General features: G+C 51.4%; 2 protein-coding genes across 5 annotated transcripts in view; one reads left to right on the top strand and one right to left on the bottom strand.

Annotated features, from left to right (window-relative positions):
* Window positions 1-24,302, top strand: part of CMSS1 (cms1 ribosomal small subunit homolog) — a 177,378-nt gene that overhangs the window by 86,607 nt on the left and 66,469 nt on the right. The window lies entirely within an intron of this gene.
* The window catches only part of LOC116952906 (filamin-A-interacting protein 1-like), a 128,410-nt gene that overhangs the window by 79,588 nt on the left and 24,520 nt on the right, over window positions 1-24,302 (bottom strand). The window contains exon 1 of one of the 2 annotated variants that reach the window (XM_076074678.1): window positions 1,288-1,401. The exons of the other annotated variant lie outside the window; for it this stretch is intronic. Within the exon in view, the coding sequence (XP_075930793.1) occupies window positions 1,288-1,374 (87 nt within the window). The 5' untranslated portion in view covers window positions 1,375-1,401. Of the gene's footprint in view, window positions 1-1,287; window positions 1,402-24,302 lie in introns of those variants that run through there. 2 annotated transcript variants of the gene reach the window in all.

Below are 24,302 nucleotides of genomic sequence, written 5' to 3'. Positions count from 1 at the left end.
CGCGTGGCGGAGCGCGGTCAAAAAAAAAGAGCCCCCCCCCCTCCTCGGCCTGTGTCGTGCGTTGCCGTTCGGCACCGTGTCCGACGTTTCGCCGCACGTTGCCGGAAGCTTCTTAAGCCCACCGAGTGCGCGCGGTGTAACCCGACGACGAACGTGGGGGAGGACTGTGCAGCGGCGGGCCACGAAAAAAACTTGACAGCAGTCGACGGAGCCCTTGGCCTCGCTTCAAGGTTAACAGCTCTGTGGCTGGCGAGGGCAGCGCCTGGGAGCCGCCTTGTAATTATGCGACCAACCCGTAAACTCGCACGCAAAGTCAAACAGCGTTAAAAAAAAAAAACCTCCTAGCCCCTTTACCGACTCACCAACCCCCCCCCCCCCCCCCACTTCCTTCGCCACGTACCAAAAACAATAACGGCGTGACAAAACACCGTAACGGCGCGCGTTTTGGGTCGCGCCAAAAGGACGCCTCCGCTTGCCTACCGCTTCGCCGAGAAATTTCGGCTAAATCCTAAAAAATCCCGCGAATCCTAAGAATGCGCAGCGGCGAGCGAAGGCGGCCCCATATATGTACAAGCGCGGGCGGGCGAGTTGCTGGCGTCTTGTCGGCTGGGACGCCGCGGTGTTCGGCCCCGGCCTGCCCGACGGGCCCCGTGCGCTCCCCACGTCACAGGACGACGGCGACCGAGGGGGCCTCGCAGCAGCAGCAGCAGCAGCAGCCGCAGCCGCGCGGGGCCGTTGGGGAAAGTGGCGCCCACGAGCAGCGCCTGCGAAGGGCCAAGGGGCGGTGTGGCCGGCACCGCGCCCGGCCGCCTTCGTCTCCGTAGTGGCGATGTTTACACGCGGCGCCACGTACTCATTTGAGGCTGAGTCGACCTAGGGAAGGCCCAGGACCGGTTCAGATATTCGTCACTCTTATATTGGTCGTGAGCGGGAATTAAACTCGGGTCGCCGCAGCACGCTAACCGCTAGACACACGTACACACGCGTGCACATACACGCACGTGCACACACACGCAGACACGCGCACACGTACACACACGTGCACACACGTGCACACACGCGAAGACACACGCGAAGACACACGCGCACATACACAGACACACGCACACACACGCACAGACACACGCGCACACACGCAGACACACGCGCGCACATACAGACACACACGCACACGTGCACACACGCACATACACACGTACGCACACGCGCACACACGCACAGACACACGTACACACACGTACAGACACTCGGCAACGAGGGCAGGAAAAACCCGCGGCTCACCCTCACCTCGCTCTCCCACCTCTTCCGCCAGCCCCTCTCGAGGTGACGTGTGTGGCGGGGCATGCTCCTCCGTAATTTCACACAGATGGCCATTACGGTTCGCTTGGCGCGTAAGGCAGGTGAACCTCCTCCCCAACCGACCGACCCCACTCCCCCGACCCCATCAGAGGACGTGCGTTGCTGTTGTGGGTACGTCGTGCGTTATCGCTCCGTGATACAGGCATGCGCGGCCTTGTTTGCATTGTCGCAGTGGCTTGTACGCTCGATCAATTATTGAGTTTATTTTATAACTCGGGGAGGGCAGAGTGCGGCTCGCCCGACGTGCTTTTTGGGTCGTGCCTCGTGTTCGGGGCGATGGCCAGAACCTTTCCGAAGTCAGCTCCTGGCTGCTGTCAAGCTCTCGGCACGCGGCGCGAAACGTCGGACACCGTGCCCAACAACACGCGGAGAGATGTATGCGGCCCAACGGCGACAAAACGCTGGCGGTGGTTTTTTGAAGACTTAGGGGGCGCATATGAGAGAACAAAAAATTAGCAGCCAAAAGTTCTGCCAAAAAAAAACCGATGAATTGTACGATGCATTTATCTTTTCGCGCTCGTGAGTCATGAATTGGCTTTGGCATGGCCATTCATTGTTTGTCATTTCTTGTGCCGAGATATTCCCGTTCAGTGAAGGGAAAATAAAGAAATCTCAATTGGCACTGGCAACTTCCAAACTTGGTAAGGGACCTTTTTTTGGTACGTTGCAAAAAGCACATTTACATCATTCTCACGCAGTTATATTTATCTTTGTGGGTGCCTTATAAGGGGATTTTTTGGGAAAGTCTACCATGAGTGCCCATTAGTACACAGCCAGAAATGTTACGCAAGCATTTTTGCATGTGCATAAGGACAAAAAAATGGATTGCTGCATTCCATTTTTAGACCATACCTTGTTGACTGAACATTAAGCATTTAAATCCTCCGTGGATTTTTATTTTCTATTATTAGGTCAGGTCATTTATTGATTTTAACATTTTCCAATAATAACAATGAGTCGCATTTCTACAGCTTTAGTCACAACTGAACATTTTAACCATAAATGGCTCCTGCGCCTCCCTCCTCCAGACTCCTTCCGATCCGCAGTGCCGTTGCCAGACTCGTCGCACACACCCGTGAATGAGGCCGCATCAGCCCAGATCAGCTTCAAGGTCACTCTCACTGTCTTCAAGTTCCTCCACGGACTTGCTCCTGCCTACTTCTCCCCTCTCATCTCACTCTACTCCCCTCCACGCACTCTCCTACCTCTCCCCTCTCTACTCACTCTACTCTCCTCCACTCACCCTCTTCAATTGAATGTAGGACCCTTGAGTCACACGATACATGGCCTCTCTTGCAATCGAGACCTGGGGTGCGTCGTCATTCGGAATACGACAGAATATTTACAAACATTGAAGTGTAACAGATCTGGACTCGACAGGGTGGTCCAGATGTCTTGGGACCCCTCGTTTTTTTTCCCTTTGCATATTCATTTCTGTTTTCAATAAACCTTCGAACAAATATCACGTTTTAGATAATTAAATGGGGGGGGGGGGTCACAAGACATCTACACCACCCTGTACATTGTATTTTACACGTATGCAATGCACATTCAAATATATCAATGTTAACGAAGGTGAATTTGCTACTAATTGCTGGAAAGGAAAAGCAACTAGTTTAGGCAAGTAGAGGCTAGAAGTGAATTGCATAAAATGCAAACAAATTGACCTCAAGGCAAAGGGAAGCATGGTCTAATAAAAATTATTTATAGTGGTTTAAGAGGATTCTTGAAGATTAGATCAATTACCATTTCGTACAACGATAAATTAAAGACGATAATGAGGCCTCGCTCGCTCCGTGGAGATGGAGCGCCGAGGGCAGTTAATGTGCGGCGGCGAGGTGGATCGCAGCGGCGAGGTGGATCGCAGCGGCGAGGTGGATCGCAGCGGCGAGGTGGGTCACAGCGGCGAGGTGGATCGCAACGGCGAGGTGGATCGCAGCGGCGAGGTGGGTCGTAACGGCGAGGTGGGTCACAGCGGCGAGGTGGGTCGTAGCGGCGAGGTGGGTCGTAGCGGCGAGGTGGGTCGTAGCGGCGAGGTGGGTCGTAGCGGCGAGGTGGGTCGTAGCGGCGAGGTGGGTCGTAGCGGCGAGGTGGGTCACAGCGGCGAGGTGGGTCGCAGCGGCGAGGTGGGTCGTAGCGGCGAGGTGGGTCGTAGCGGCGAGGTGGGTCGTAACGGCGAGGTGGGTCGTAGCGGCACTCGGTGGCCGCGAGGGAGGGCGACGGCGTGGGGAGGCATTCACCCAGCAGCGGATCGAAAATGATTATAAAACAAAAAACCTCTTTCTCGTAACTTTTATGGAAAGTGTGAGTACTAGACCTTGCCTAAAATAATAAACTGAGTTTTAAAGTTTGACTTTGGTGGTCCGTTTGCGCGAAGTGTTCACAAAGTGACGCGTGGCTTTTTCTGCTGAGTTTGTATTGCTTCGTATTAAAAAACAAACGGAGAGACAAGCGGTTTCATTTAACTGGCCCCGTGTGCCCAGGTTGCAGAGCCAACTTGCATCAAGGCTGCGTTTGAGAATTGAATAAATATATGGACGATATTGCTTTTCCATGCCGAGGTATCAAACGCAGCCATTACCAGTCACCATATCTGTGGGGTGCATTACGCAGATAATAACAGTGGGCTTATCCCCCCCTGCGGTATTCATTGTGGTCGCTGAGCACAGGCCTAATACGGCAAGAGGCCTGCAACGAGCAGCAATGTTGACATTGTAATAGATAAGCGTCAACGCCTTGCTTGAATCGAGCAGAGGTTGTGAGAACGTGGGTAAAGAGACGACGACTGGGAGGAGGGGATTCCAAAGCTGTTTTGGCCTGCAGCGTGGTGAGTGGGTGGGTGAGTGAGTGGGTTAGTGAGTGAATGAGTGGGTGGGTGAGTGAATGAGTGAGTGGATGGGTTAGTGAGTGAATGAGTGGGTGGGTGAGGGACTGAATGAGCGAGTGGGTGGGTGAGGGAGTAAATGAGTGGGTGGGTGGGTTAGTGAGTGAATGCTTGGGTGGGTGGGTTAGTGAGTAAATGAGTGGGTGGGTGGGTTAGTGAGTGAATGAGTGGGTGGGTGGGTGGGTTAGTGAGTGAATGAGTGGGTGGGTGGTTTCGACCTGTAAAAGCTGGGAACACCTAGCTCAGGACCGACCTGCCTGGAGAAGAAAAGTACGGGACGGTGCAGTCCTCTGTGAGAGTAGGAGAAGCTCCTGTGCTATCTTGAAGAGGCAGCAGCACAAATCTACCAAGGAAGGACTTTGTGGCCGCACCTCAGAGCTCTACGTCATCCTCCCTGACCTGTCCAGTGTTGCCACAGAGAATTCCGGGCTTGGATTGGCCTGTTCAGCCATCTGCGCACTCATCAAAACCCAACAAAATTACAAACGTGCCATGGTCATCATCAACTCGATGGACGAACAAGAGAGAGAGAGAGGGTGAGTGAGTGAGTGAACGAGTGGGTGAGTTTGTTGTTGTGACCTGCAGTAAGGTGAGTGGTGAGTGAGTGAATACATGGGTGATTGGTTGAGTGAGCGAATGTGTAGTTGTGACCTGCAGCATGGTGAGTGAGTGAACGAGTGGGTGATTGGGTGAGCGAGTGACGGAATGAGTGGGTGAGTGATTGAGGGAATGAGTGGGTGGGTGAACGAGCGAGTGTGTTGATGTGACCTGAAGTGTGGTGGTCGAGCACTCTGGGTGAGTCCTCCAACATGGGTGGTTGACACAAACGAGGGGCGTGCCGCTTTATCTCCAGTCTTCGTCGTCGTAAGCGCGTGCCCCGAAAAAATGTATCGCTTTGGCAATTCGTCATGTGTGTTTACTTAATTTAAATTCAAAATTGAACATTCCTCTTCCAGTACCCCAATCTCTCCCAGAGGCATTCTCTCCCAATCTCTCCCAGAGTTACTCTCCTATCCCATTGTGGGCTCCGAACTCTGCTGCCGTCTCTTCCGCTGTGTCCCTCCGCTTCTCTTCCCTTCTAAAATAAACTAAACAGTTTTTTTTATTTTACCAGGTAAGGCCCACTGAGCTACGTAGCTCTTTTTCAGAAGCGACCTGGCCATCACAAATGATAGCTCATCGAAGTGGCTTGTCATCACGTGGAGATTTATAGCAGGAGCCAAATACTCTAAACGCGTGTTTCTAAATTTTGGAGGGAAAAAACTGTAGGAAAAGCCACACGGCCATGGGTAGAACATGCAAACTCCAGTTATACAGGCGTCAGGATCGGGATTGAACCCACGACCTCCTGTATACCAGGCGAGCTAGTTAACATCTCGCCACCTTCTCTCGGTCTCCACTCCGTCGTTAAAGTTGTATGCGTGTGTGTTGAACTTATTTCGCACCGTACGTAGCCAAACGTGCTAATCGGAGGTGCGGGGAGAAGGACAACAAGCTAAACACAACAAGCAGTTCTAAAGAAATCGGTTTTCAATTTCGATTTAAAAGTCCATAGCGCCAGTGGCTTCCTAATAATTGCGTCTCTCGTCGGCCTTTCTCACGAGGTGGCCTGCCCCATTTCCGCTATTATTTATCTTGCAAGCAGCGCTTATTGTATTTAAATAAATAAAGTGAATTAGAAAGCCGGCAATGATCCACACCTTGGCCCTGAATGCGACTGTTTATTTATGGCTGCTGAGTAGATTTCCTTCCTTGTGTCACTGCAAACGGCTCGGTGGTAAAAGACTGTGTTCTCAGGATGTAATTGCAGGCCAATGAGACAATAAAAATACAGGGCTAACCTGCTTTGGTATCTATGTGTTTGTCCGATTAATTTGACTGCTCTTAAACGGACAAAGTCCCGTGGGGGGGAGGGGAGGCGTTCAACTTTTAAAACCCCAGTGGAGGCTGTGGGAAAGTTTGCGTGCTCTGTTTAGAATGCGTGTTTTCTTTTAATGTCGGTTATTTATGGTGGCAGCCATTCAATGGAAAGTGATGATGCGTGACACTTACAATAATTAGGCAAATATTTTCCTACGGTGACAAAGGGAGTGGCGTGGATTTACTTATTCACGTTCACAGTGAAATTGGCGATATTTTACATGGTGCCAACGTGATTCTTTTTCTGCAACTACACTATGTAACACAATTTTTGTTCCCGGGTAGTAAGTGTTATTTCTTAATTGCTTATGCGTAAAAGGTACAGAAAAAATGGCTATTATTCCCCACAAACTTTGCTTTTGTGACCAGGACAGTGATATTTAGAAATTTACCTGTTTTCAATTAGAAAACGGGCGGATTTGTGTCTTTTCGTTCACATAAAGTCAGTAAAAAACCAACATCATCGTGTTTCTCAGTGTGGATTTGTGAACACACTTTTTAAACAGTACATAAAATAGTACGCGTTTTCAATGCGCTGTTCATATTGTAGCAGTTTGAGCAGCTTTGGATAAGACTTATGATCCTGCCCATACCCGAGCATGGAGTGCATCCGCTTGTTCAGCTCTTCTGCGCATTCGTCCTCGCTGCTGTGCTTGGATACGACACGACAACAGAACGATCCGCGCCAGGTGGGTCGCGGCGTTTGTGTGCGCGGTGGGACGGAGTCGCCACAAATAAATAAATTACCATTTTGACTTCCGTTTATTCGGAGACCCCGGGGTCCCGCCATAAGGTTCAATTGTGGATTTAATGATTCCAAGTAATTCGGAAATTGCTCTATTACCTCTCGACACATAAACCTTCCAAGTGTTCGTCTAGTTGAGATTGTTATTACATGCGTGATGTCTTGCTTTCTTCAAGGTATTTTGCGACTCAAAGGAGATGTTTACATTTGAGTCAGGCAGGCTCGATTTCGAGACAGATGGTACATTTCATCTCAGTTGACTCATCATTCCCAAAATGTTATGAATCATTAACAGGACTCCGCTTACAAAACAAAAACCGATCTTGCGACAAAACTGAAAGGAAAGTCGATGTTCTCCTATTCACTACTCGTCGCACAAAATAAGCACCATGGTCTAGGCCCTCAAAGGATGGTTAGCGATACCAGACTTGCAATCCAGAAGTCACCAGTTAGATTCGATCTCCCGGCGCGGCAGCCGACAAGCCAATGGTCCGAGTGTATTAACTCGTCCCCCTTCTGTCCATCCAGCAATCTGTACACGGAGTGCACCGCAGTCGCTCGGCCGGTCACGTGTGAGTGGAGTCAAAGTGTGTGCACTCCCAACCTCTACAAAGACAAAATAGCACCCTCTAATCGAGGAGCTCTCAAGAGATTGCCTGTAGCGGAGGCCCGTTTTCCAGCAGCGACGCGAGCAAGCAAAGCCTATTTGCAAGGGGGCGGCACGCAAGCCCGTCCGTCGTGAGAGCGGCGTCCCCGTCAAGTCCTAGCAGCGCGTCGCACCGCAGCACCCGCACGCCTCCTTCGCGAGGGCCACCTGCGACGATGCGGGCGCCCGTGCACGCGGCCGCGCGTGCGGTGCGGGATGTCTCACGCCGACACCTGCCTGACAAAGTCTGCGTCGCGCACCGCGGCTTCCCGCAGCAGGACGCAGCTGCTCGCTCGCGCGCTCGCTCGCTCGCGGACTGGCTTGGCGCACGCACGGGCACGCCGGTTTGGATTGTGACCCCCCCCCCCCCGCTCCGCGCGTTAGTCCAGCTACCCCCCCCCGCCACCCCGCTTCCACGTGGCTGGAGCGGCTCCCGTCATCGACGGCAGCGTTGGCGCTCTGACTCCCCCCCCCCGTTGCTTGCACGGGAAGGACTCGTTAACGTCCTACTTCTTCGTTGTGTTTCTTTGTTTGATGCTGTTGTCGATTCGCGTCGCAACGCGCGGACAATCTGCGGAGCAGTTCTTGCCGAACGTAGCTCGTACAGAAACAAATAATGATTCCATTTATGTATCGCTTTTCACGAAGGATCTCAAGGCGCTGGAGATGGGTGTGCGTCTTAGATTTTTTGTGTTTTTGAATCGTCGCAACCGCTTTTGTTTGGCAGCCAAATTTCTCGCCGCTCGAGCGCGCAAACACAGCGAGTAAAACGAGACGAGAGTCGAGATGGTTCCGTGTGGTGCAGGCCCCCCTGTCCAGTGTGCGACGATGGCCGTTTGCTCCCCCGATTTACTTTGAAGTTCTTCCTCTCCCGTTTGCCCCCCCCCCCCCTTCGTGTGGATTCTTAAAACGCACGTGCGGATGATGAACCGTGCCTTGAGGCGTCCTGCCAAGTGAGACCCGTGTCCTGTGATGTGGATGAAAAACAATGTCGTATTATGTATAATGTATGCCTTTTTTATTTATTACGAATAATATAGTAATTGATTTATTTTTATTTCTACCTACGTGACTTTACCGAAAGAACCACAGAGTCATAGTACTTATGTATTGTAGTACTTAATTTATATTTTGAAAAGCACTATCTGTTTAGGCGCAGGCTGTTCATGTGTTGTTCTTTAATGTTAAAACGTCGCAAGTATTTCACGGACAAATAAGTATTTTTCCATACACACCACTTGAGGTTAATTAACCCGCCTTTTAATTAACGTCATATCGCCCGAATAATCGTGTACGTTTCCTGGTTTTAAAAATCCAGAGGAAAATAAAAGATCGATGATTCGAGTGCATATAGTTATCCCCCAACCATTTGCTAAAATATGTATCTTTAAACAACGACAAAAGCGTTATCTGTTCGCCAAATCGGGATCCTACTTTTCCCTTCCTGTGTGTGTACCTGCTCAACTTTGACCCCATGACCCACGACTCCTGTGCGAAACAGTCTGCGGGGGGTTCCCCCCCCCCCCCTCCTCTATGCAGGCCACAGAAATCTATTCAACCAAGTCACGTTCAGCTTGTCTGCATTCCATTATCCTTCAATTTTTTTTGCAAAAGCGGTTCCTTAGCAAACTGTAAATCAGCTAGCCCCTCCACCCCCCCCCCCGTTTTGTCATTTAATTTCCACAATTGCTCCGAAACTTAATGAGAATTTCGCCAAACTAAGTTAGGACTTCCGTTTATTTCCTTGAGGCGTCCCACGGGGGGAGAGTGGGGCGAGTGGGGTGGCCGCTTTTGGGGAATGCTTGAACCGCGAGCTATTTGAGCTACGTCATCTTCTGCGTGAACTCGCGACCCCCGGTTCACTTTTGAGCGGTTTGTTGCGTTGCATTTTTTTTGTCTCACATCTCTCCACTAAAATGCGAGCGTTTGAAAAATAAAATCAAAATGAAACTCCAAAAGAAACCCTTGTCAAGAAAAAAAGCACGTCTCATGAAATTTGACGGCTTGGCTCGTTGCCCAGTGGACTGGGGGCGCCGCAGTGGCAAGATGTTAACTCCTTCGCCCGGTGTGCAGGAGGTCGTGGGTTCGATCCCGACCCTGCTGTATATTTAGAGTTTGCGAATGTCTCTCTTTCTCTCTCTCCGTGGCCGCGTGGACTTTTCTCCGGATCCTCCGGTTTTTCCCCTCCACATTTCGAAACGTGCGTTTAGATGATTTAACTGCTAGACATTTCCACGTGATGAGCCGCAGCGTTGAGCTATCACATGTGGCCAGGCCGCTTCTGAAAAACAGCTACAATAGCTCAGTGGGCCTTACCTGGTAAAATAAATACAAATGTTAAATAGTTGATACATCCAGCAGTGGATTCACAAAGCGTTGTCAATTGTTATCCCAAGTTAAGTATCTTGAGCTTGCTATACGCTTTAAATACAAATGGTGTTGTATTATTGAACCGGGCTTTCTCAACCCCCATCGCCAACCCACACTTACCAACGTGGTGATGAGATGGTCAATCAACCCCACTGACCAACAGGGCATGTGGAGGCCTTCATCTAGCAGTGGATCGACACAGGGGTGTGCGTGTGCATAAGACCAGGTAACAACCAAAGTTTTAAAAAGTTAGTTTAGAATATTTCACATTTGTTAGTGTATTGCCTGCTTCTACGGGATTTATTTTTTTTAGGACCAAACATTACTTTTTTTGTGTTTGCAAGTTTTTCTTTAAAAGACACCTGACCGACGGTAAAGCCCGGTGGGACTTTTAGAAGAACACGTGGCCAGTATGAGCTGCAGACCGCAGGTTGACAGCCGCCCGCGCTAATGAGAGTGTGTATAGGGGGCTCTGTTTCATTTCATCGCTGTGGAACACGTGGCCAGGACGTGCTGAAGCGACGCTTCTCTGATCCTTGCTGCTGTCACGCCACGGGAACAGAAATGGTGGCGGTGTGCGCACACACACACGACACACGCACGTGTGCACGTCACCGTGTGTGCACGTGTGCCTGTGTCGTGTTGTGTGCATGCACGTGTGTTGCGCGGAGCGGTAGGGTAGCGATTAACGCGCTGCGCTATGAAACCGGTGACCCGAGTTCGCCGCGAACACCAGTGACGATTATCTGAACCGGCCCTGGCCCTCCCCTAGGTCGACTCGGCATAAAATGAGTAGCTGGTGAGGTGTGTAAACATCGCCACTTGGGAGACAAAGGCAGTCAGCCATGGCGCTGGCCATACCGCCCTCTCGCGGTCCGTCCTGGCTTTCATAGATTCTCGCTAACAGCACATTCACCCACTGTGTGTGTGTGCAGGCTACATGGGGGAGCTTTGTCTTTGGATATATGCGGGTCTGTGTGTGTGTTTGGCCAAGTGTCGGCCACCTCGTGTGCCATGCAGGGCTTCATTGGTGCTCGCTCAGAACACTTGGCCCAATAGTCGGTTCAGGCTCTACGGGGGATCTTTGTTTTTTTTCTCGCAAGCTCGTGCGTTTTTTTCATCCGACTCCTCTTGGTGCCACGGACAAGCAATCGGTGCCGTTAAAATAATGCCTGTGCAACTGGGGGGGGGGGGGTGAGGGGCACATCCACACGGCTGCATGAAGTCATATTCTGTCGGCAGCTATGTTTAGTTTCGGTTCTCAATGAAGCGCAAACCCAAAGGAGGAACCAACGCATGAACATTTGTTCAGCATTCCACACGCACGCACACACACACGGTGATACCAAAAAAGCCAGGGAAAACGTTTGAAACAATGTCTTTCCCACATCCGTTTTCTTTCTCAAGCGAAAAGGATGTTCCAGCCGTGTAACTTTGTGGCTGAGTTGAGTTCGTGCTGTGATTCCTATGTCCTGTATGTTGAACTTCTTTCGCGCCGTACCTAACCAACCGCGTAAATCGGAGGTGCGGGGGGATAAGGACAGCAAAACTACAAAAAAAGCCGTTCTAAAGGAGTGAGTTTTCAATCTAGATTTTAAAAAAGCACACAGCGCCAGTGTGGCTTCCGCCGATTCGATCTCTTGCCGCGGCAGTCGAAACAACGGCGCCATGCTGCTTAAATTCCACCCCCGCCGCTTGTGGTGGGGCGAGGCGTGGGCAACTCCCGCCTCCTGCAAAAACGTCTGGCCGTTGTGCCAGAGTAGGCCAAACACCCTCTGGTGGGGAGGTAGGGGTGGGGGGTGCTTTCTCTCTCGAACTCTCCGAAGCGGAGGTCCTCTTCCGCCAGCAGGCGCACGGGCAAAGGAATTGCGGGGCTGCGCCTTTACTCTTGGCGCACACCGGCCCAGCTGTGTGCCGACGCCGCGGCAAGTCTCCCCGCGCGAAACGTCGCCACGTTTCCGCGATGTCTTCACGCGATCGCCCCCCCCCCCCCCCCGCTTGTGCCAATTTCTACGAACACGTGTGTGCCGTGCGGGTGTCGAGAGAAATAGCTTGCGGGTGACGCAACGAGCACCCTAAAGCCCCTTCTGATTTTTATTATCGCCCCGAATGAGGTCAGCAGCTATCTGTCAGCAGCAGTGCGTGCCTCTCCCCCCCCCCACACACTCCACTCCCACCATCCTCGGTGGGGGGGGCGGTGTGTTTGAGGAGCGGTGGCGCAGTGGTTAGCGCGCCGCTGCGCTACGAAACCCCCGGCGACGACCCCGAGTTCGATTCCCGCTCGCGGTCAACGCCGGCGACGATTGTCTGAACCGGCCCTGAGCCTCCCACCCCCCACCCCCCAGGGTCGACTCAGCCTCAAATGAGTACCTGGTGCGGTGTGTGAGCGTCGCCGCTCGGGGCGACGGAGGCTGGCCCGGGTGTGATGCTGGCCACCCACCACTGCCCCCATCGTTTGCCACGGCCTTCATCGGCGCTACTCGCGAACGGCACTTGCCCCCGCGACAGTCCGCTGAGGCTATACGGGGGGAATCTTTGTCTTTGTGCGAGGGCACGGGGGTGGTGGTGGTGGTGGCGGAGGGGGGAGGAGCGCGCAACAGGAGGAATCGATCAAGCAATGGGGTTGGTGGTGGTGGTGGTGGTTGTGGCTCCTCCGCCCGAGGCAGGTTTGATTTACTGTGGTGTGTTTGCGAGCTCTCGGTCGCGAGCAAAACAAGAGAGGGGAAGTCAGTCGTCGGGCTGAGTGCAAACAGATTTCACCACCACAGGCGGAGTTTTGACTTCTATATCTGGGGGGGGGAGGGGGGTTCAGGGGTTCGCTTTGTCCCTCGCATCAGGAACCGCGGGGGTCCGCACGCCCGGCCGTGGGTTCCACGCTGCGGCCACGTGGAGTTGGAGCCCCACGTCCTGGGCGATGACGTCATAGACGCAGCATGCACAGCCGGTGATTGACATCGAAACGTGGTCCTTGTTTCGAATTTATTCTCCGTTTATTTAAACAAAACATTAAACAATTGGGAGGAGGGAGGGCGCGGCGGGGGGGGAGGTTTGAGATAAGAGAGTTGGCAGTTTTTTCCTTTCTCTCGAGCTGCCCGCATGAACTAATGGCATTGCTATGTGACTTGATTTAACAAGACACTTAATTATTCTTTATCGAGACTGATAGGGCCGGGGGGCTTTGGGGGCATTCGCAGGGAAAGGAAGGGGTTTGCGGAAGACCGAAGGACGCTTCCAGTCACACGCGTGGCGTACGCATGTACGCCGCGTTGAACTTATTTCACACCGTACGCAGCCAAACCGCGCTAAACGGAGGTATGTGTACAGGGGGCGGCTCTTCTACTTGCATTTAAACTCTCGTACAACAGAGCTCAATGAGAAGCTAAAAGATCTGTGTGTGTGTGTGTGTCTTCTGGTGATCGTTCAAGTTGAATATAATAATAACGTACAGCCCTTTTTTCAGTCCACTGCTGGATGAACGCCTCCCTCATGCTGTAGTCAATCTACTCAACCAGTTTACAGCATAGTTATATCCATTATTATTCTTCATTTCCATCGTTAAGAGAGTTTTGTTTTAGTTTAATCAGTGGTAAAAAGCACGTGTATTTTATTGCGTGTTGTTTGATTAGACACATCTCTGGCGGGTTGTGAGCGGTGTTGCAGCAGTGCTTCCCGCCGTTGCCTTTTAAACCCAAGCCACCTGAACTTGACTCACGGCCACGGCTAACATCAGCGGCTCGTGTTTATGTCTGAACTGCTCTCGGCCCTCCCCCCTCGTCTGCCAGCTCACGGTGACCGGCATGGTGAAGTATTATCAACCGTCCCGCAGTGACGAGTGTGGTGAAATATTATCAACCATCCTACAGTGAAGTATTATCAAAGAGCCCGCGGGACAGACACGGAACGTACGATTAACAAAGTCCTGTAAATGATCCTTATTATTTGTATCCGAATTGTATGGATGGCTCACAACCAACGCACTTCCTTGCGCGTGCAGTGAATTGCACTGCGGCGGCGGTGATTGGTGGTGGTGGTGGCGACGACGGTGAGGCGACGGTCACGGCAACACGACGACGTTGCTCGTTGACCTCTGCATGAACCCCCTTTTGGGGGGGGGGGGGGTGGGGGAAGCTTCGAGGCCATTTCACCGATTTGCCTACGGCCGGTCAGGCTAAGCAGACGGCTCGAGCGCTGCGGTCCACGCGTGACCATGAGACCGGCGCAGGGGTCACGCAGGGGTCACGCAGGTGGCAGGTGCGGTGGTCACAACGCAGAGCTCGCCCGTGACCCCGTGACTTCGGGAGAGGGTTGATGGATCGCACGGAGATGGAGCGATCGTGTGGCTGAGACGGCCAGGGGCTGGTGGTGCTCAGGGGGCCCCTGATTCATGAAGGCAAGTACAAATGAACCAGTACTGAATTCAGATCCTAATACATCATAACCCAATTAATACAAGAGTGAATTTATCTTTCTCATCACTATCCCATTAGTATCTCCCTATCAGTATTTTTGGTGCGAGGTAATTTAACATGGAGGACAGGGAGGGCATTAGCGAAGTCTCTCTCTCTTACTTTTTGGTTATTTCGGTGAAGTCACATCGAAAATAAAACCAAATAATCATAGAATACGACGTTTCGGTTGCAACACAAGCAACCATCAGGTAAGAATGAATGATGAAACACAAACGCGGAAACAACATAGGCAGACACACATGCAGAGAGAGGCACACACAAAGACACACCGAGCGAGACACACACCGAGACAAACATCTCTGTCATTTCACTACAAGCCTGTCTCAGCTGCAGCTCTCTCCTATCATCCCATTGCACCTGTTTGTCGTCGCACTTTTGAAACATTTTATTTTTTTAACAAACCCGTTCGTTATCATGCACCGCTCGGTGGGCCAAGTATCTCAGCCTTCACATCATGCAACCATGGCCTCGCATCGCAATTCATTGTCTTCCTCAACCTTCGATGATTTCTCGGCAACAAAAGTCAAAGTAGCCCCCGGGGGTGCGGGGGAGGGGGGGGGGACCGACGGAGTAGGTACCGCCCGACGGGAGTGTCGCTCGCCTGCCAAGAAGCGACGTCGTAGATGAGATCTGGGTTGGTAACGGACGAAGGGCGGTCGCACGCGCGGTCCTGATTCATGACATCATCCACAGCAGGATCGGAAGATTTATTGTCATGTACCCGTTGTCCTTCCAAATCTCCGCGTGATCTGCTTACAGAAAGCCCCCATTGCCCCTTGCTCCGTGTTTACTCTTTGCCGCGACTGCGTAAAATATATATTTGCGTTGGTTAGAACCCCGCAGAATTCAGGGCCATTGATATGTGATATCTTGCACGGAGCACGTTTAATGCGAAGCAGAATCCCAGCCGTTTAATCGTGGCCAGGGAAGGGCCGCTGTGCGGATAATCTGTGGGAGTGCCTTACAGGAACCCGCTGTGTGCCGTCAAGATTCGTGGCGATGGGTAGGGGCGGGGTGAAAACACGGAGAATTAAGGAACACATGCCCCAGCACGAACTTGTATGTGTGTGCCAAGAAGCAGAGCATATACCTCATATAAAACAAACAAAGTAAAGGCATCGCCGAGGTCGAGTCGTTCATACCACTGCGCAGGTTTCCGCGGTCACGCTGCACGGCTCTCCAATGTGATTTCGGGTTTGTGGCGAGCGCCGTTCGTCACGGCGCCCCACCGATTTGCATTCAGAAGAACTCTGAAGCTCGCCGAGCGAAACGTCGGACGTCACGCGCGGGACAGCACCGCAAGCGAACCGAGGACGTGGTTTATTTAGACATCAATTTGCGGCGTCCCCTTCGCCGCGCCCCCGTCGCGGTCAGGCCGGTGTGCCCGCTCGAATTTTAAAACCATCTGGATGATGTTGACCCCCTCGTCGAGCGAGGCCAGCCTCCTAACGAGAGATGAACACGATTGGGGCGAGGACGCGAGCAGGGCTCAGGGTTCGGGCTGCAGTCCACGGCGAGGGGGGTAAGGGGTCGGTTTTCGAAAGGCACGGGCTTGTGTGGGGTTAGGGTTCGGGTTCTCGTGGGTGCTTTCCTCATAGCTGACAGGGGTCACGAACCACGGTGGGGGGGGGGGGGGGGGGTGGGCTCCCAGCGAGCGCGACGAGTCGCAGCGCTGCGTCATCGCCGCCAGCGGGTCGCGTTAATTAAAAGTGCTCGCACGAGCGGTGCTGGTCGGTGGCGGTGAGCGCCCGGTGGCGGTGGCGAACGCCGCGTTCTTTTCGCGCCAAATCGTCGGCGCATTTTGCTGCTTTGCTCCGTTCTCATAGCGCATAGGCAGTCATCGCGAAGGCGCTGCCTTTCATCTGTGGAGTCTGCAGTAGTTTCACAGGAGGGGGGATGTTGCCGTGTGGCTTTATTCCCAACACGTGGCCATATTCCAATAACATCACGAGAATAATATTCCATTCACATCACACGGTGGCATGGTTGGCTACGTACTGCGCGAAAGAAGTTCAACGTACATATGTGAATGCCAGCGGATGGAGCAGCGTTTAATTCTTGTCGGGTAAATAACAGCGGCCCCGATCAACGGAGCCGGGCGCAATGCCGCCCCTCATGCCGAGTCGATCAGCCCGAGGTCTCGCGCCCCAATTCTCACGCCCCCCCCCCACGCGTCGAAGTCGGAGTGGAAGTCTCGCGCGGCGGTCGCGTGACCTCTCAGGGTCGTCCGCGTCTGCCGTCGTTGGTCTTCCAACGAGCAGCAAATCCCGAGCCGCAGGGAAGGTCGTGCGCCTTCTTCCCAGCATGCCCGCGCCCGCGCGTGTATATTTAGCGCTGCAGACGGTTCTGTTTGTTGGTTACCGTTGTTAAGAAGGGTTTGTTGTTCGTGGGGCCCGCTATCTCGTTCGTTCGTTCCGCTCCCTTCTTTACACCAAGCCGGGATTTTGGCGGCGGCGCGGTCGTGGGGTGGTCTGCAGAGGCCCCCCTCACCCCCCCTCCCCGTAACGGACCGAGCCAGCCCCTCGTGGCGAGCGTCGCGAGAGGTCAGGCCGTCGAGTCCGGGGAGACTTGGACTTCCAGGAGCTTCGGAGATTCGTGAAAGAAATTTTGGGCCGTGTGGAAATGAGAGTTATGTTTCTTGAAGGAAGCTTTAAGCCTTTGTTCCTTGAATTATTTTTTATTCTTCACGTTCTCCTTTTGCTGAATTCTGACTTTTTTCAGCTCATGTATTTTATACATATATGAACTTAGTACTGTCTCCATCTATTATTCACTCAAACCCTGGCCATTCGGTCTCTCAGCTATATAAAGAAGGATAATTACCCAAACATTGCATTCTCAAAACATTGCCCATTATAAATATTATAACCCTTTTTGGCAGTGTTACTTACAAATGTTGAGTTTATGTTATCTGTGCTTTACGCACCACTGCAAACAAAGTACAAAGACAAGGACATAGATCCCCCATATAGCCTTAACAGACTGTTAGGGCAAGTGCTGTTAGCGAGCACCTATGAAAGCCGGCACGGCACGCGAGGAGGTGGGTGGCCAACACCACGCCCGGCCGCCTTTGTCTCCCTAGTAGCGATGTTTACTACACACCACACCGAGTACTCATTTGAGGCTGAGTCGACCTAGGGGAGGCCCAGGACCGGTTCAGATAATCGTCACTGGTGTTGGCCGTGAGCGGAAATCAAACCCAGGTCGCCACATTCGTAGCGAAGTGCGCTAACCGCTACACCACCGCTCCCCACATACATGGACACACGTATATGTGTATTTCATGAACATTGCTCATTTTGTACATTTTATCAGGTTTGCATTGAGCATTTCCATCACCTTGTGGGCCAAACAGAACGTAAAACATTATTTCACATCGACGTCACCAAACAGTGACAGCCGTGGAGAGCGGGAGGTTCTCTCGGCTCATCTAAAAAGTTCCCCGGGGTTTTTTGTTGTTGTTGAGCACCGAGAACCGCATTTGACCTCGCGTGTCTCAGTGCCCACTCGTGGTCACAAACGGAATGTACACATTCGCAAGCCCTGAATGAGCACCAACAAAAAATATATAATCGACAAAGTGTCCAAAGTTGCCAATGTTCGACGAGCGGGCAAATGTTTAGCAAAACCTAGGCACACTGCTGTGGCGTCGCGGCACCGGACTTTGTGATCGCTGGGTCTCCGGTTGGGGACAGGACAACCGACGTCAATCGGCAGGTCACATCTGGTAGGGTAAAGTGTGGTGGGGTAAAGTGTGGTGGGGTAAAGTGTGGTGGGGTTAAGTGTGGTGGGTTAAAGTGTGGTGGGGTAGAGTGTGGTGGGGTAGAATGTGGTGGGGTTAAAGTGTGGTGGGGTAGAGTGTGTTGGGGTAGAGTGTGGGTGATTCCACCTCTTCCAAGGCGTCTCGCCAGCATGTAAGAGAATTTGTAATTACCCCCTAGACGGGCTCTCTCGAGCTGCCTCCAGTAGAGGCCCTTGCAATCAATCGATCAATCAAACTTTATTCCTTTAAAGCAGGGGTGGGGAACCTTTTTTCTGCCAAGGGCCATTTGGATATTTATAACATCATTCGCGGGCCCACAAAATTATCCACTTAAAAATTAGCCCGTTATATTTTGTCAAACATTTAATTAACTCGCCCCTAATGTGATGGCTGGAACTGCTTCTCTTTGGTGAGGTGTGTGGTGATGTTAGCTGGTATTGATGATGATGTTGCTACTCGCAACTGCTTTTCCAGGGCCAGACCAAATGATTTTGCGGGCCTTACACGGCCTGCGGGCCGGACGTTTCCCACCCCTGCTTTAAAGGCACCTCTCCAAAAAGAACCAAGTCCACTGCACATAAATGATTATTCTCCGTTAAAATTGTAATCTACAACTGTAGCATTTGCAACACCCATTCGTTTTATTTTTCCCATCTGTAAGTGCCAGGACAACCTGGTGCCGTGCTCTTTTTATTTTCTCGTTTAAAACTTTGGACGAGGAGTGGCACGGGTACGCAGTTGCAGAGGCGCAACCTTTGGACCTTGACGCACACGCTGCACGGATCTCTAATATTCCCTGCTGTAGACGTCCTCTCTCGTCTACGGCGCGTGCGGCTCTCCAGGATGTCTCTCGCTCTCTCTCTCTCTCGACCGATTCACTTCACGCGCTCGCTCACTCGCTCGCTCGCAGTCCCTTACATCCCTCTTCGCCCCGCGCCACGAGGGCGGGCGGGGGGTGTCCTGCATTGTTCGCTTCGATGAATCGCCGACCCGGCGCGTGGAGCGCGACAGCCCCACCTTGGCATTCAGGGGTCATCGGGGGTCACCGGGGGGGGCACCGGGGGTCGTTATAGACGGCCTTCGGCGGGCAAATGTTGAACTTCTTTTGCACCATGCGTAGCCAACCGTGCTGCCTGCAGGTGCATGTTTGTGGTGATCATGGTGGTGTGGTGATGGTAGTGGTCTGGTGATGGTGGTAGTGCGGTGATTCGCAATGTTCATGATTAACGTCGCACGGAAACAGTGTCCGTTGAGTATTAGTCCTAAAAGTATAAACTGTGTGTCGCGCAAAGCTCTCCCGATGTGTAATGGGGTTGTGCCGCGCGTTGTTCGGCATGTTGTCCGACGTTTCGATCCACGTGCCGGGGGTTCGTTTTGGTGCGAAACGTCGGACACCGTCCCGAACAACACGAGGGCACAACCCGAAAACCACTCCGGGGAGCGGCACCGCGCAGCCGCGAAAACCTACGCGACCGTGCGGCAGAGGTGGAAATTCCCCATTGCCATGACGGGGAGGATTCTCTGTATAGGACGACTGCTTCCATCGTCCGACCAAGCGATGCTCATTTTAACAAAACCCTTAGAGGCGCGAAGGGCTGAGGAGACCCTGTCCCGGATGTGAACTCGCGTCCTCATGGTTCGGAACCTGCTGTTTTCCGCCAGATGAGCTGCATGCAAGCCACTGGTTCGCCTTGTGGGTGTGGTTAATTGTAGGGCTGAACGATTAATCCATTTCAAATCGAAATCGCAGTTTGCAACAATGCGATTAGCAAATCACAAAGGCCGCGATTTTTTGCGATTTGAAAAGCCCTATTACTTTCTGATTGGAATTGTTTTATTTTTTTATTATTATAACTTTATTAATTTAACTTAACCATTTTTCTATTTCAATTGAAACATTTTAATAAATACATGTTGGAAGCAATTCATATCGTTTAAGTTCTCATCCTTGCATTAGAATATATAGAGAGCAGTTCGTATTTTGATGGTATCACGTGGTAATGCTCCATCACGTGTTTTAAATCTATTACACAGTGAATATTGAACTGAAGCTTGACTTAAAACATTTAATCGCAAATCAAATCGCAATAGCTGTCAGAAAAATCGCAATTATATTTTTTTCCCCAAATCGTTCAGCCCTAGTTAATTGCGTAGCGAAGCAAATTGGGAAGTTCTGTAATTTGTTCAATTCCGACCAGGTCCACTCCACTACACCGCGTCATCACCATTGGCGATTTGAAATGTGATCACGGAAGGTAAATGTGATGAGCGTTGCCATTGTGCGGGATTGTTTACAGAGGATTTACTGTGGGAAGGGGCGGGGGGGGGGATTCACCTGCAAGAGGGCTGGATTCGAGATAACTTTGAGTCGCGCGCAGCAAGTTGGCTGAACAGAATAACAACACAAATTGTGGGAGAGGTACGCCTGGAAAACAGAGCAGTGTGTGCACATTTACGGTTATCGGAGTATAGATTGCAATACAAATGACAAGATAATGTGAACATATGTTGTGAATGTATGTCTCCAACCGTGGCCAATCGGAGGTGAGGAGGAAGCGATTTAAGGACTATAGTAAAAGTCACCGTAACAATGTGCAAGTAAAGAAGTAAAAGTTAAATCGGTTCACGCTGCCAGTTACCACGTGGCCACATCAAGAGCACGGACGCTGACAGACAACGTGGGACAAAATCTGACAAGTGCGCACGGGGAGATGACTTTTCCGGCAATACCTCGAGAGACAGCAAGAGGACACGCGGATCAGGGAACACACACACATAATGCACAGATGGATGTTTTATAAAAGATAAGTGGATTTGGGCAGGACACATTGCAACAAGGGGCGATGGCAGACGAGGCTGTAGCCGTGATGGATTAGCAGTGAAACGAGAGAGAAGACCCCGAGGGGGGACCACCACTGCGGAGATGGAGCGATGAGATAATTTCACGTTGCGGGAGCGATATCAATCGTAGCGTCACTGGGCCACGAGGAAGGGCCGACGGGCGTTAGGGGTGCATGGGAGGGTGGGTGATGGAGGTGGAGGCCTTCATCCCAGTGGAGAGGGACAGCGATTGCGAAGGGGAATTTTTTTTGTTACCCCCAAGCTGATGTGTCACGTGGAGACTAAGCAGTGCGTGCGCAGATGCGTTACAGCCTCGAACAGGCACGCAGGACGTCCCAAGAATTGAATTCAACATTCCATCGCCCCCCAACCACCACCCCCCCGCGCCCACGTCATCCAAAACAGTACCCCTCTAAAGCACGGCTTACGGGTTGTGAAAAGGGCTTCAAGAATCCCATGGGAATCATAAAGAAGTACTCCAACATCTTGGTGGAATTTTAAATTCCTTTAAGATGTGTTGTTTTTTTTTAATCCCCGAGGACCGTTTCCGCTGGGGGTTTTGGGCCCGCTTGCGTGAATGGAACAACAATGTTTGTTCTGGCCCCATTTTTTTTGTCGTTGTGTGTTTTTGGTGTTATTGATGTTTTTGGTGTTTTTTTGTGTTTTTGGTGTTTTTTGGTGTTATTGGTGCTTTTGGTGTTTTTTAAAATGTTTTTTTGTGTTTTTGGTGTTATTGGTGTTTTTTTGGTGTTTTTCCTCCAACTCGCTTTTGCGCGCAACGTGGAATGGGTCCACAAATTGACGCGCGGAGTGAAACGGCGTGTCAAATAAGTCGGGTGGGGAGTGAGGCATCAAAGAGACGAAGAAGGGGGGGGGGGAGAACATCCCCCCTCCCCCCCTCCCTCCCGCGCCCTCAACTGCCACCTCGCACCCCCACCACCCACGACCCCCCCCCCTCACCGCCACCGATGCTGCAAATTAAGTCATGAGGCCCAAACGACGTAGTTTGGCAATTAATGAGCGAGGCTCCGCTGAGAGAATGCTCCGATTCAGAGGTCGGTGTAGTCGCTGGAAAGTGCACGTTCGTTTTCCCAAACACCCAAGTCAAGACGCGCCACTCCTCTTTGACTCGAGCGTTCTGCTCGAGCTTGATGCACTACCGCTTGACTATAATGCTTTGCAGACCAGTAATTTTCATTTTGAGTGATTCCGATATCTTCCAAAGCAGGAATAATAATGTATTGATTCTTATAATAATTATTACAATCATAATTATACGAATGATTGAAATCAACAAATAATAATGTTAATAATAATTTATCGATTATTACAGTGTTGTGTTTATAATACGTGGTATCTGCCATTGCATACATATATGGACGTACGCATGCAACAATATATGTGTTTATACAGGCAATACCACAACCAAGGGACTACACCGACAACAATGCAGGAATAATGGCATTGGTGGAACGATTCGCCCCCCCCCCCCCCCACCCTGGAAATTTGATCAAATGTCGTGATGCAGAGTCACGATCCGATTAGAAAATCAATTCTCCTCTGAACATTACAGTGCATAGGATAACGTCTCGAGGTTGCAGGAATACCATGGGCACAATGGGTTTCAGAATAGAACAACATCGGGTGTTTTTTTCTTTTGCACGCATGATTCGACGCGTGTATCGTCACCCTGAGAATCGATAATAGTGGACGAAACTGAAGAGGATTGATGGGTCGTCCCACCCTGACAGTAAGGAAATGGACTCGGTCATGTATCGCATCATTGAGTCCAACTGTAAGAGCCGTGATGACGCTTGTGTTACATTCTCTGATTATCAGCTTCTCTGTCCCCCGCGCTGTGCGGATTGCACCGCGGTGGCGAGATGTTAACTACCTCGCCTGGTGTACAGGAGGTCGCGTGTTCGATCCCGACTCTGACGCCTGCTGTGTATTTGGAGTTTGCTTGTCTTTCCCCTCGGGGTCACGTGGATTTTTCTCCGGGTCTTCCGGTTTTTCCCTCCGCATTTAGAAACATGCGCTAAGAGTATTTGGCTGCTATGAATTCCCACGTGATAAGCCACTTCGTTGAGCTATCATTTGTGGCCAGGTTGCATTCTGAAAAAGAGCTGTATAGCTCAGTGGGCCTTACCTGGAAAAAATATACATATTTAGTTTAGTCTCTCATTTACCATGGAATTGACTAAATGCATGTGTATACTGTATATATGTATTTGTTGTAAATACATCTGTATAGTATATATCATGACGGTTTGAAGCGTGTATATAATTTTTAACATGTAATGTGTGTAATTTTAATGATTGAAGGGAGAGGCAATGTAACTGTGCGTCATTGCTGTAGTTTAAACGGCAGCCTGCTGTTCGGAAGTGCTCACAGAGACGATGTCTCATTCGGGCAACGGTTCATTTAACATCGGCGAGAAATCACGATTGCCAAGAAACTAAATTATAGGCATTTGTTACTTGGGTTTCTCCTGGGTAAATGCAGGGGTAAAATCAATGTCCTTCGACTAAATCGTCCACATCAGCCTCCGTTTTTTAAAGGGTTCGTTTTTGGACCCCCTGGATTGTAGTTGTACGTACTCCACGTACGTTGAACTTCTCTCGCACCGTACGTAGCCAACCGCGCTAATCGGAGGTGTAGGGGAAGGACGGCAAACTAAGCGCAAAAATCAGTTCGTGTTTAGTTTGTTGTCCTTGCTCCCGCACACCTCCCAGGCAGTGACGATGCGGCATCCCTGGCATCGTTGCTGGCAGGGCTGCTGCCGTGGTCTCACGGTCAGCACACTGAGCTCGCAATCCGGAGGTCGCCGGTTCTTCCGGCGCGGCAGCTGAAACACCGGAGCAGTTTTCCTAAATGCCACCCTTACCTCTCCCTCCCCTCCCTCTGTGCGCCCAGCGGTAGAAGCGGCCACGACCACAGTTGGACGATTGGCAGGTCGCGTGCGGTGGAGTAAATTGCGGGTACCGCCACCTCTCTAGAGCTGCCTCTAGTGGGGAGGCCCTCCTGCCAGCAGTGGCACGAGCGAGCGGATGCAGGAGCTGCTGCTGCTGCTGCTGCCGGCACCAAAGGGAATTCACAGAATCTCTCTGAGAGAAGCGCTGGCCCAACGAACGGTCCTTCCCCTTCATTCGTGTAAAAGTATTTGAAAAAACACACGCAACTTTATTTTTAAACTGCGGCGCACTGGCGTAGCCTAACGCCGCATGGCAGATTTAATGACTCGCAAAATGCCTGCCTAGGGCGTCTGCTTAAATCTTCAGTTTCCCGCAAACGTCTTCATCGC

The sequence above is a fragment of the Petromyzon marinus genome, chromosome 49 (assembly GCF_048934315.1).
Source record: "Petromyzon marinus isolate PM22_M1 ecotype Great Lakes invasive population chromosome 49, UKy_Petmar_22M1.pri1.0, whole genome shotgun sequence".
Taxonomy (NCBI): Eukaryota; Metazoa; Chordata; class Hyperoartia; order Petromyzontiformes; family Petromyzontidae; genus Petromyzon; species Petromyzon marinus.
This window is presented reverse-complemented; position numbering and strand designations above follow the sequence as displayed.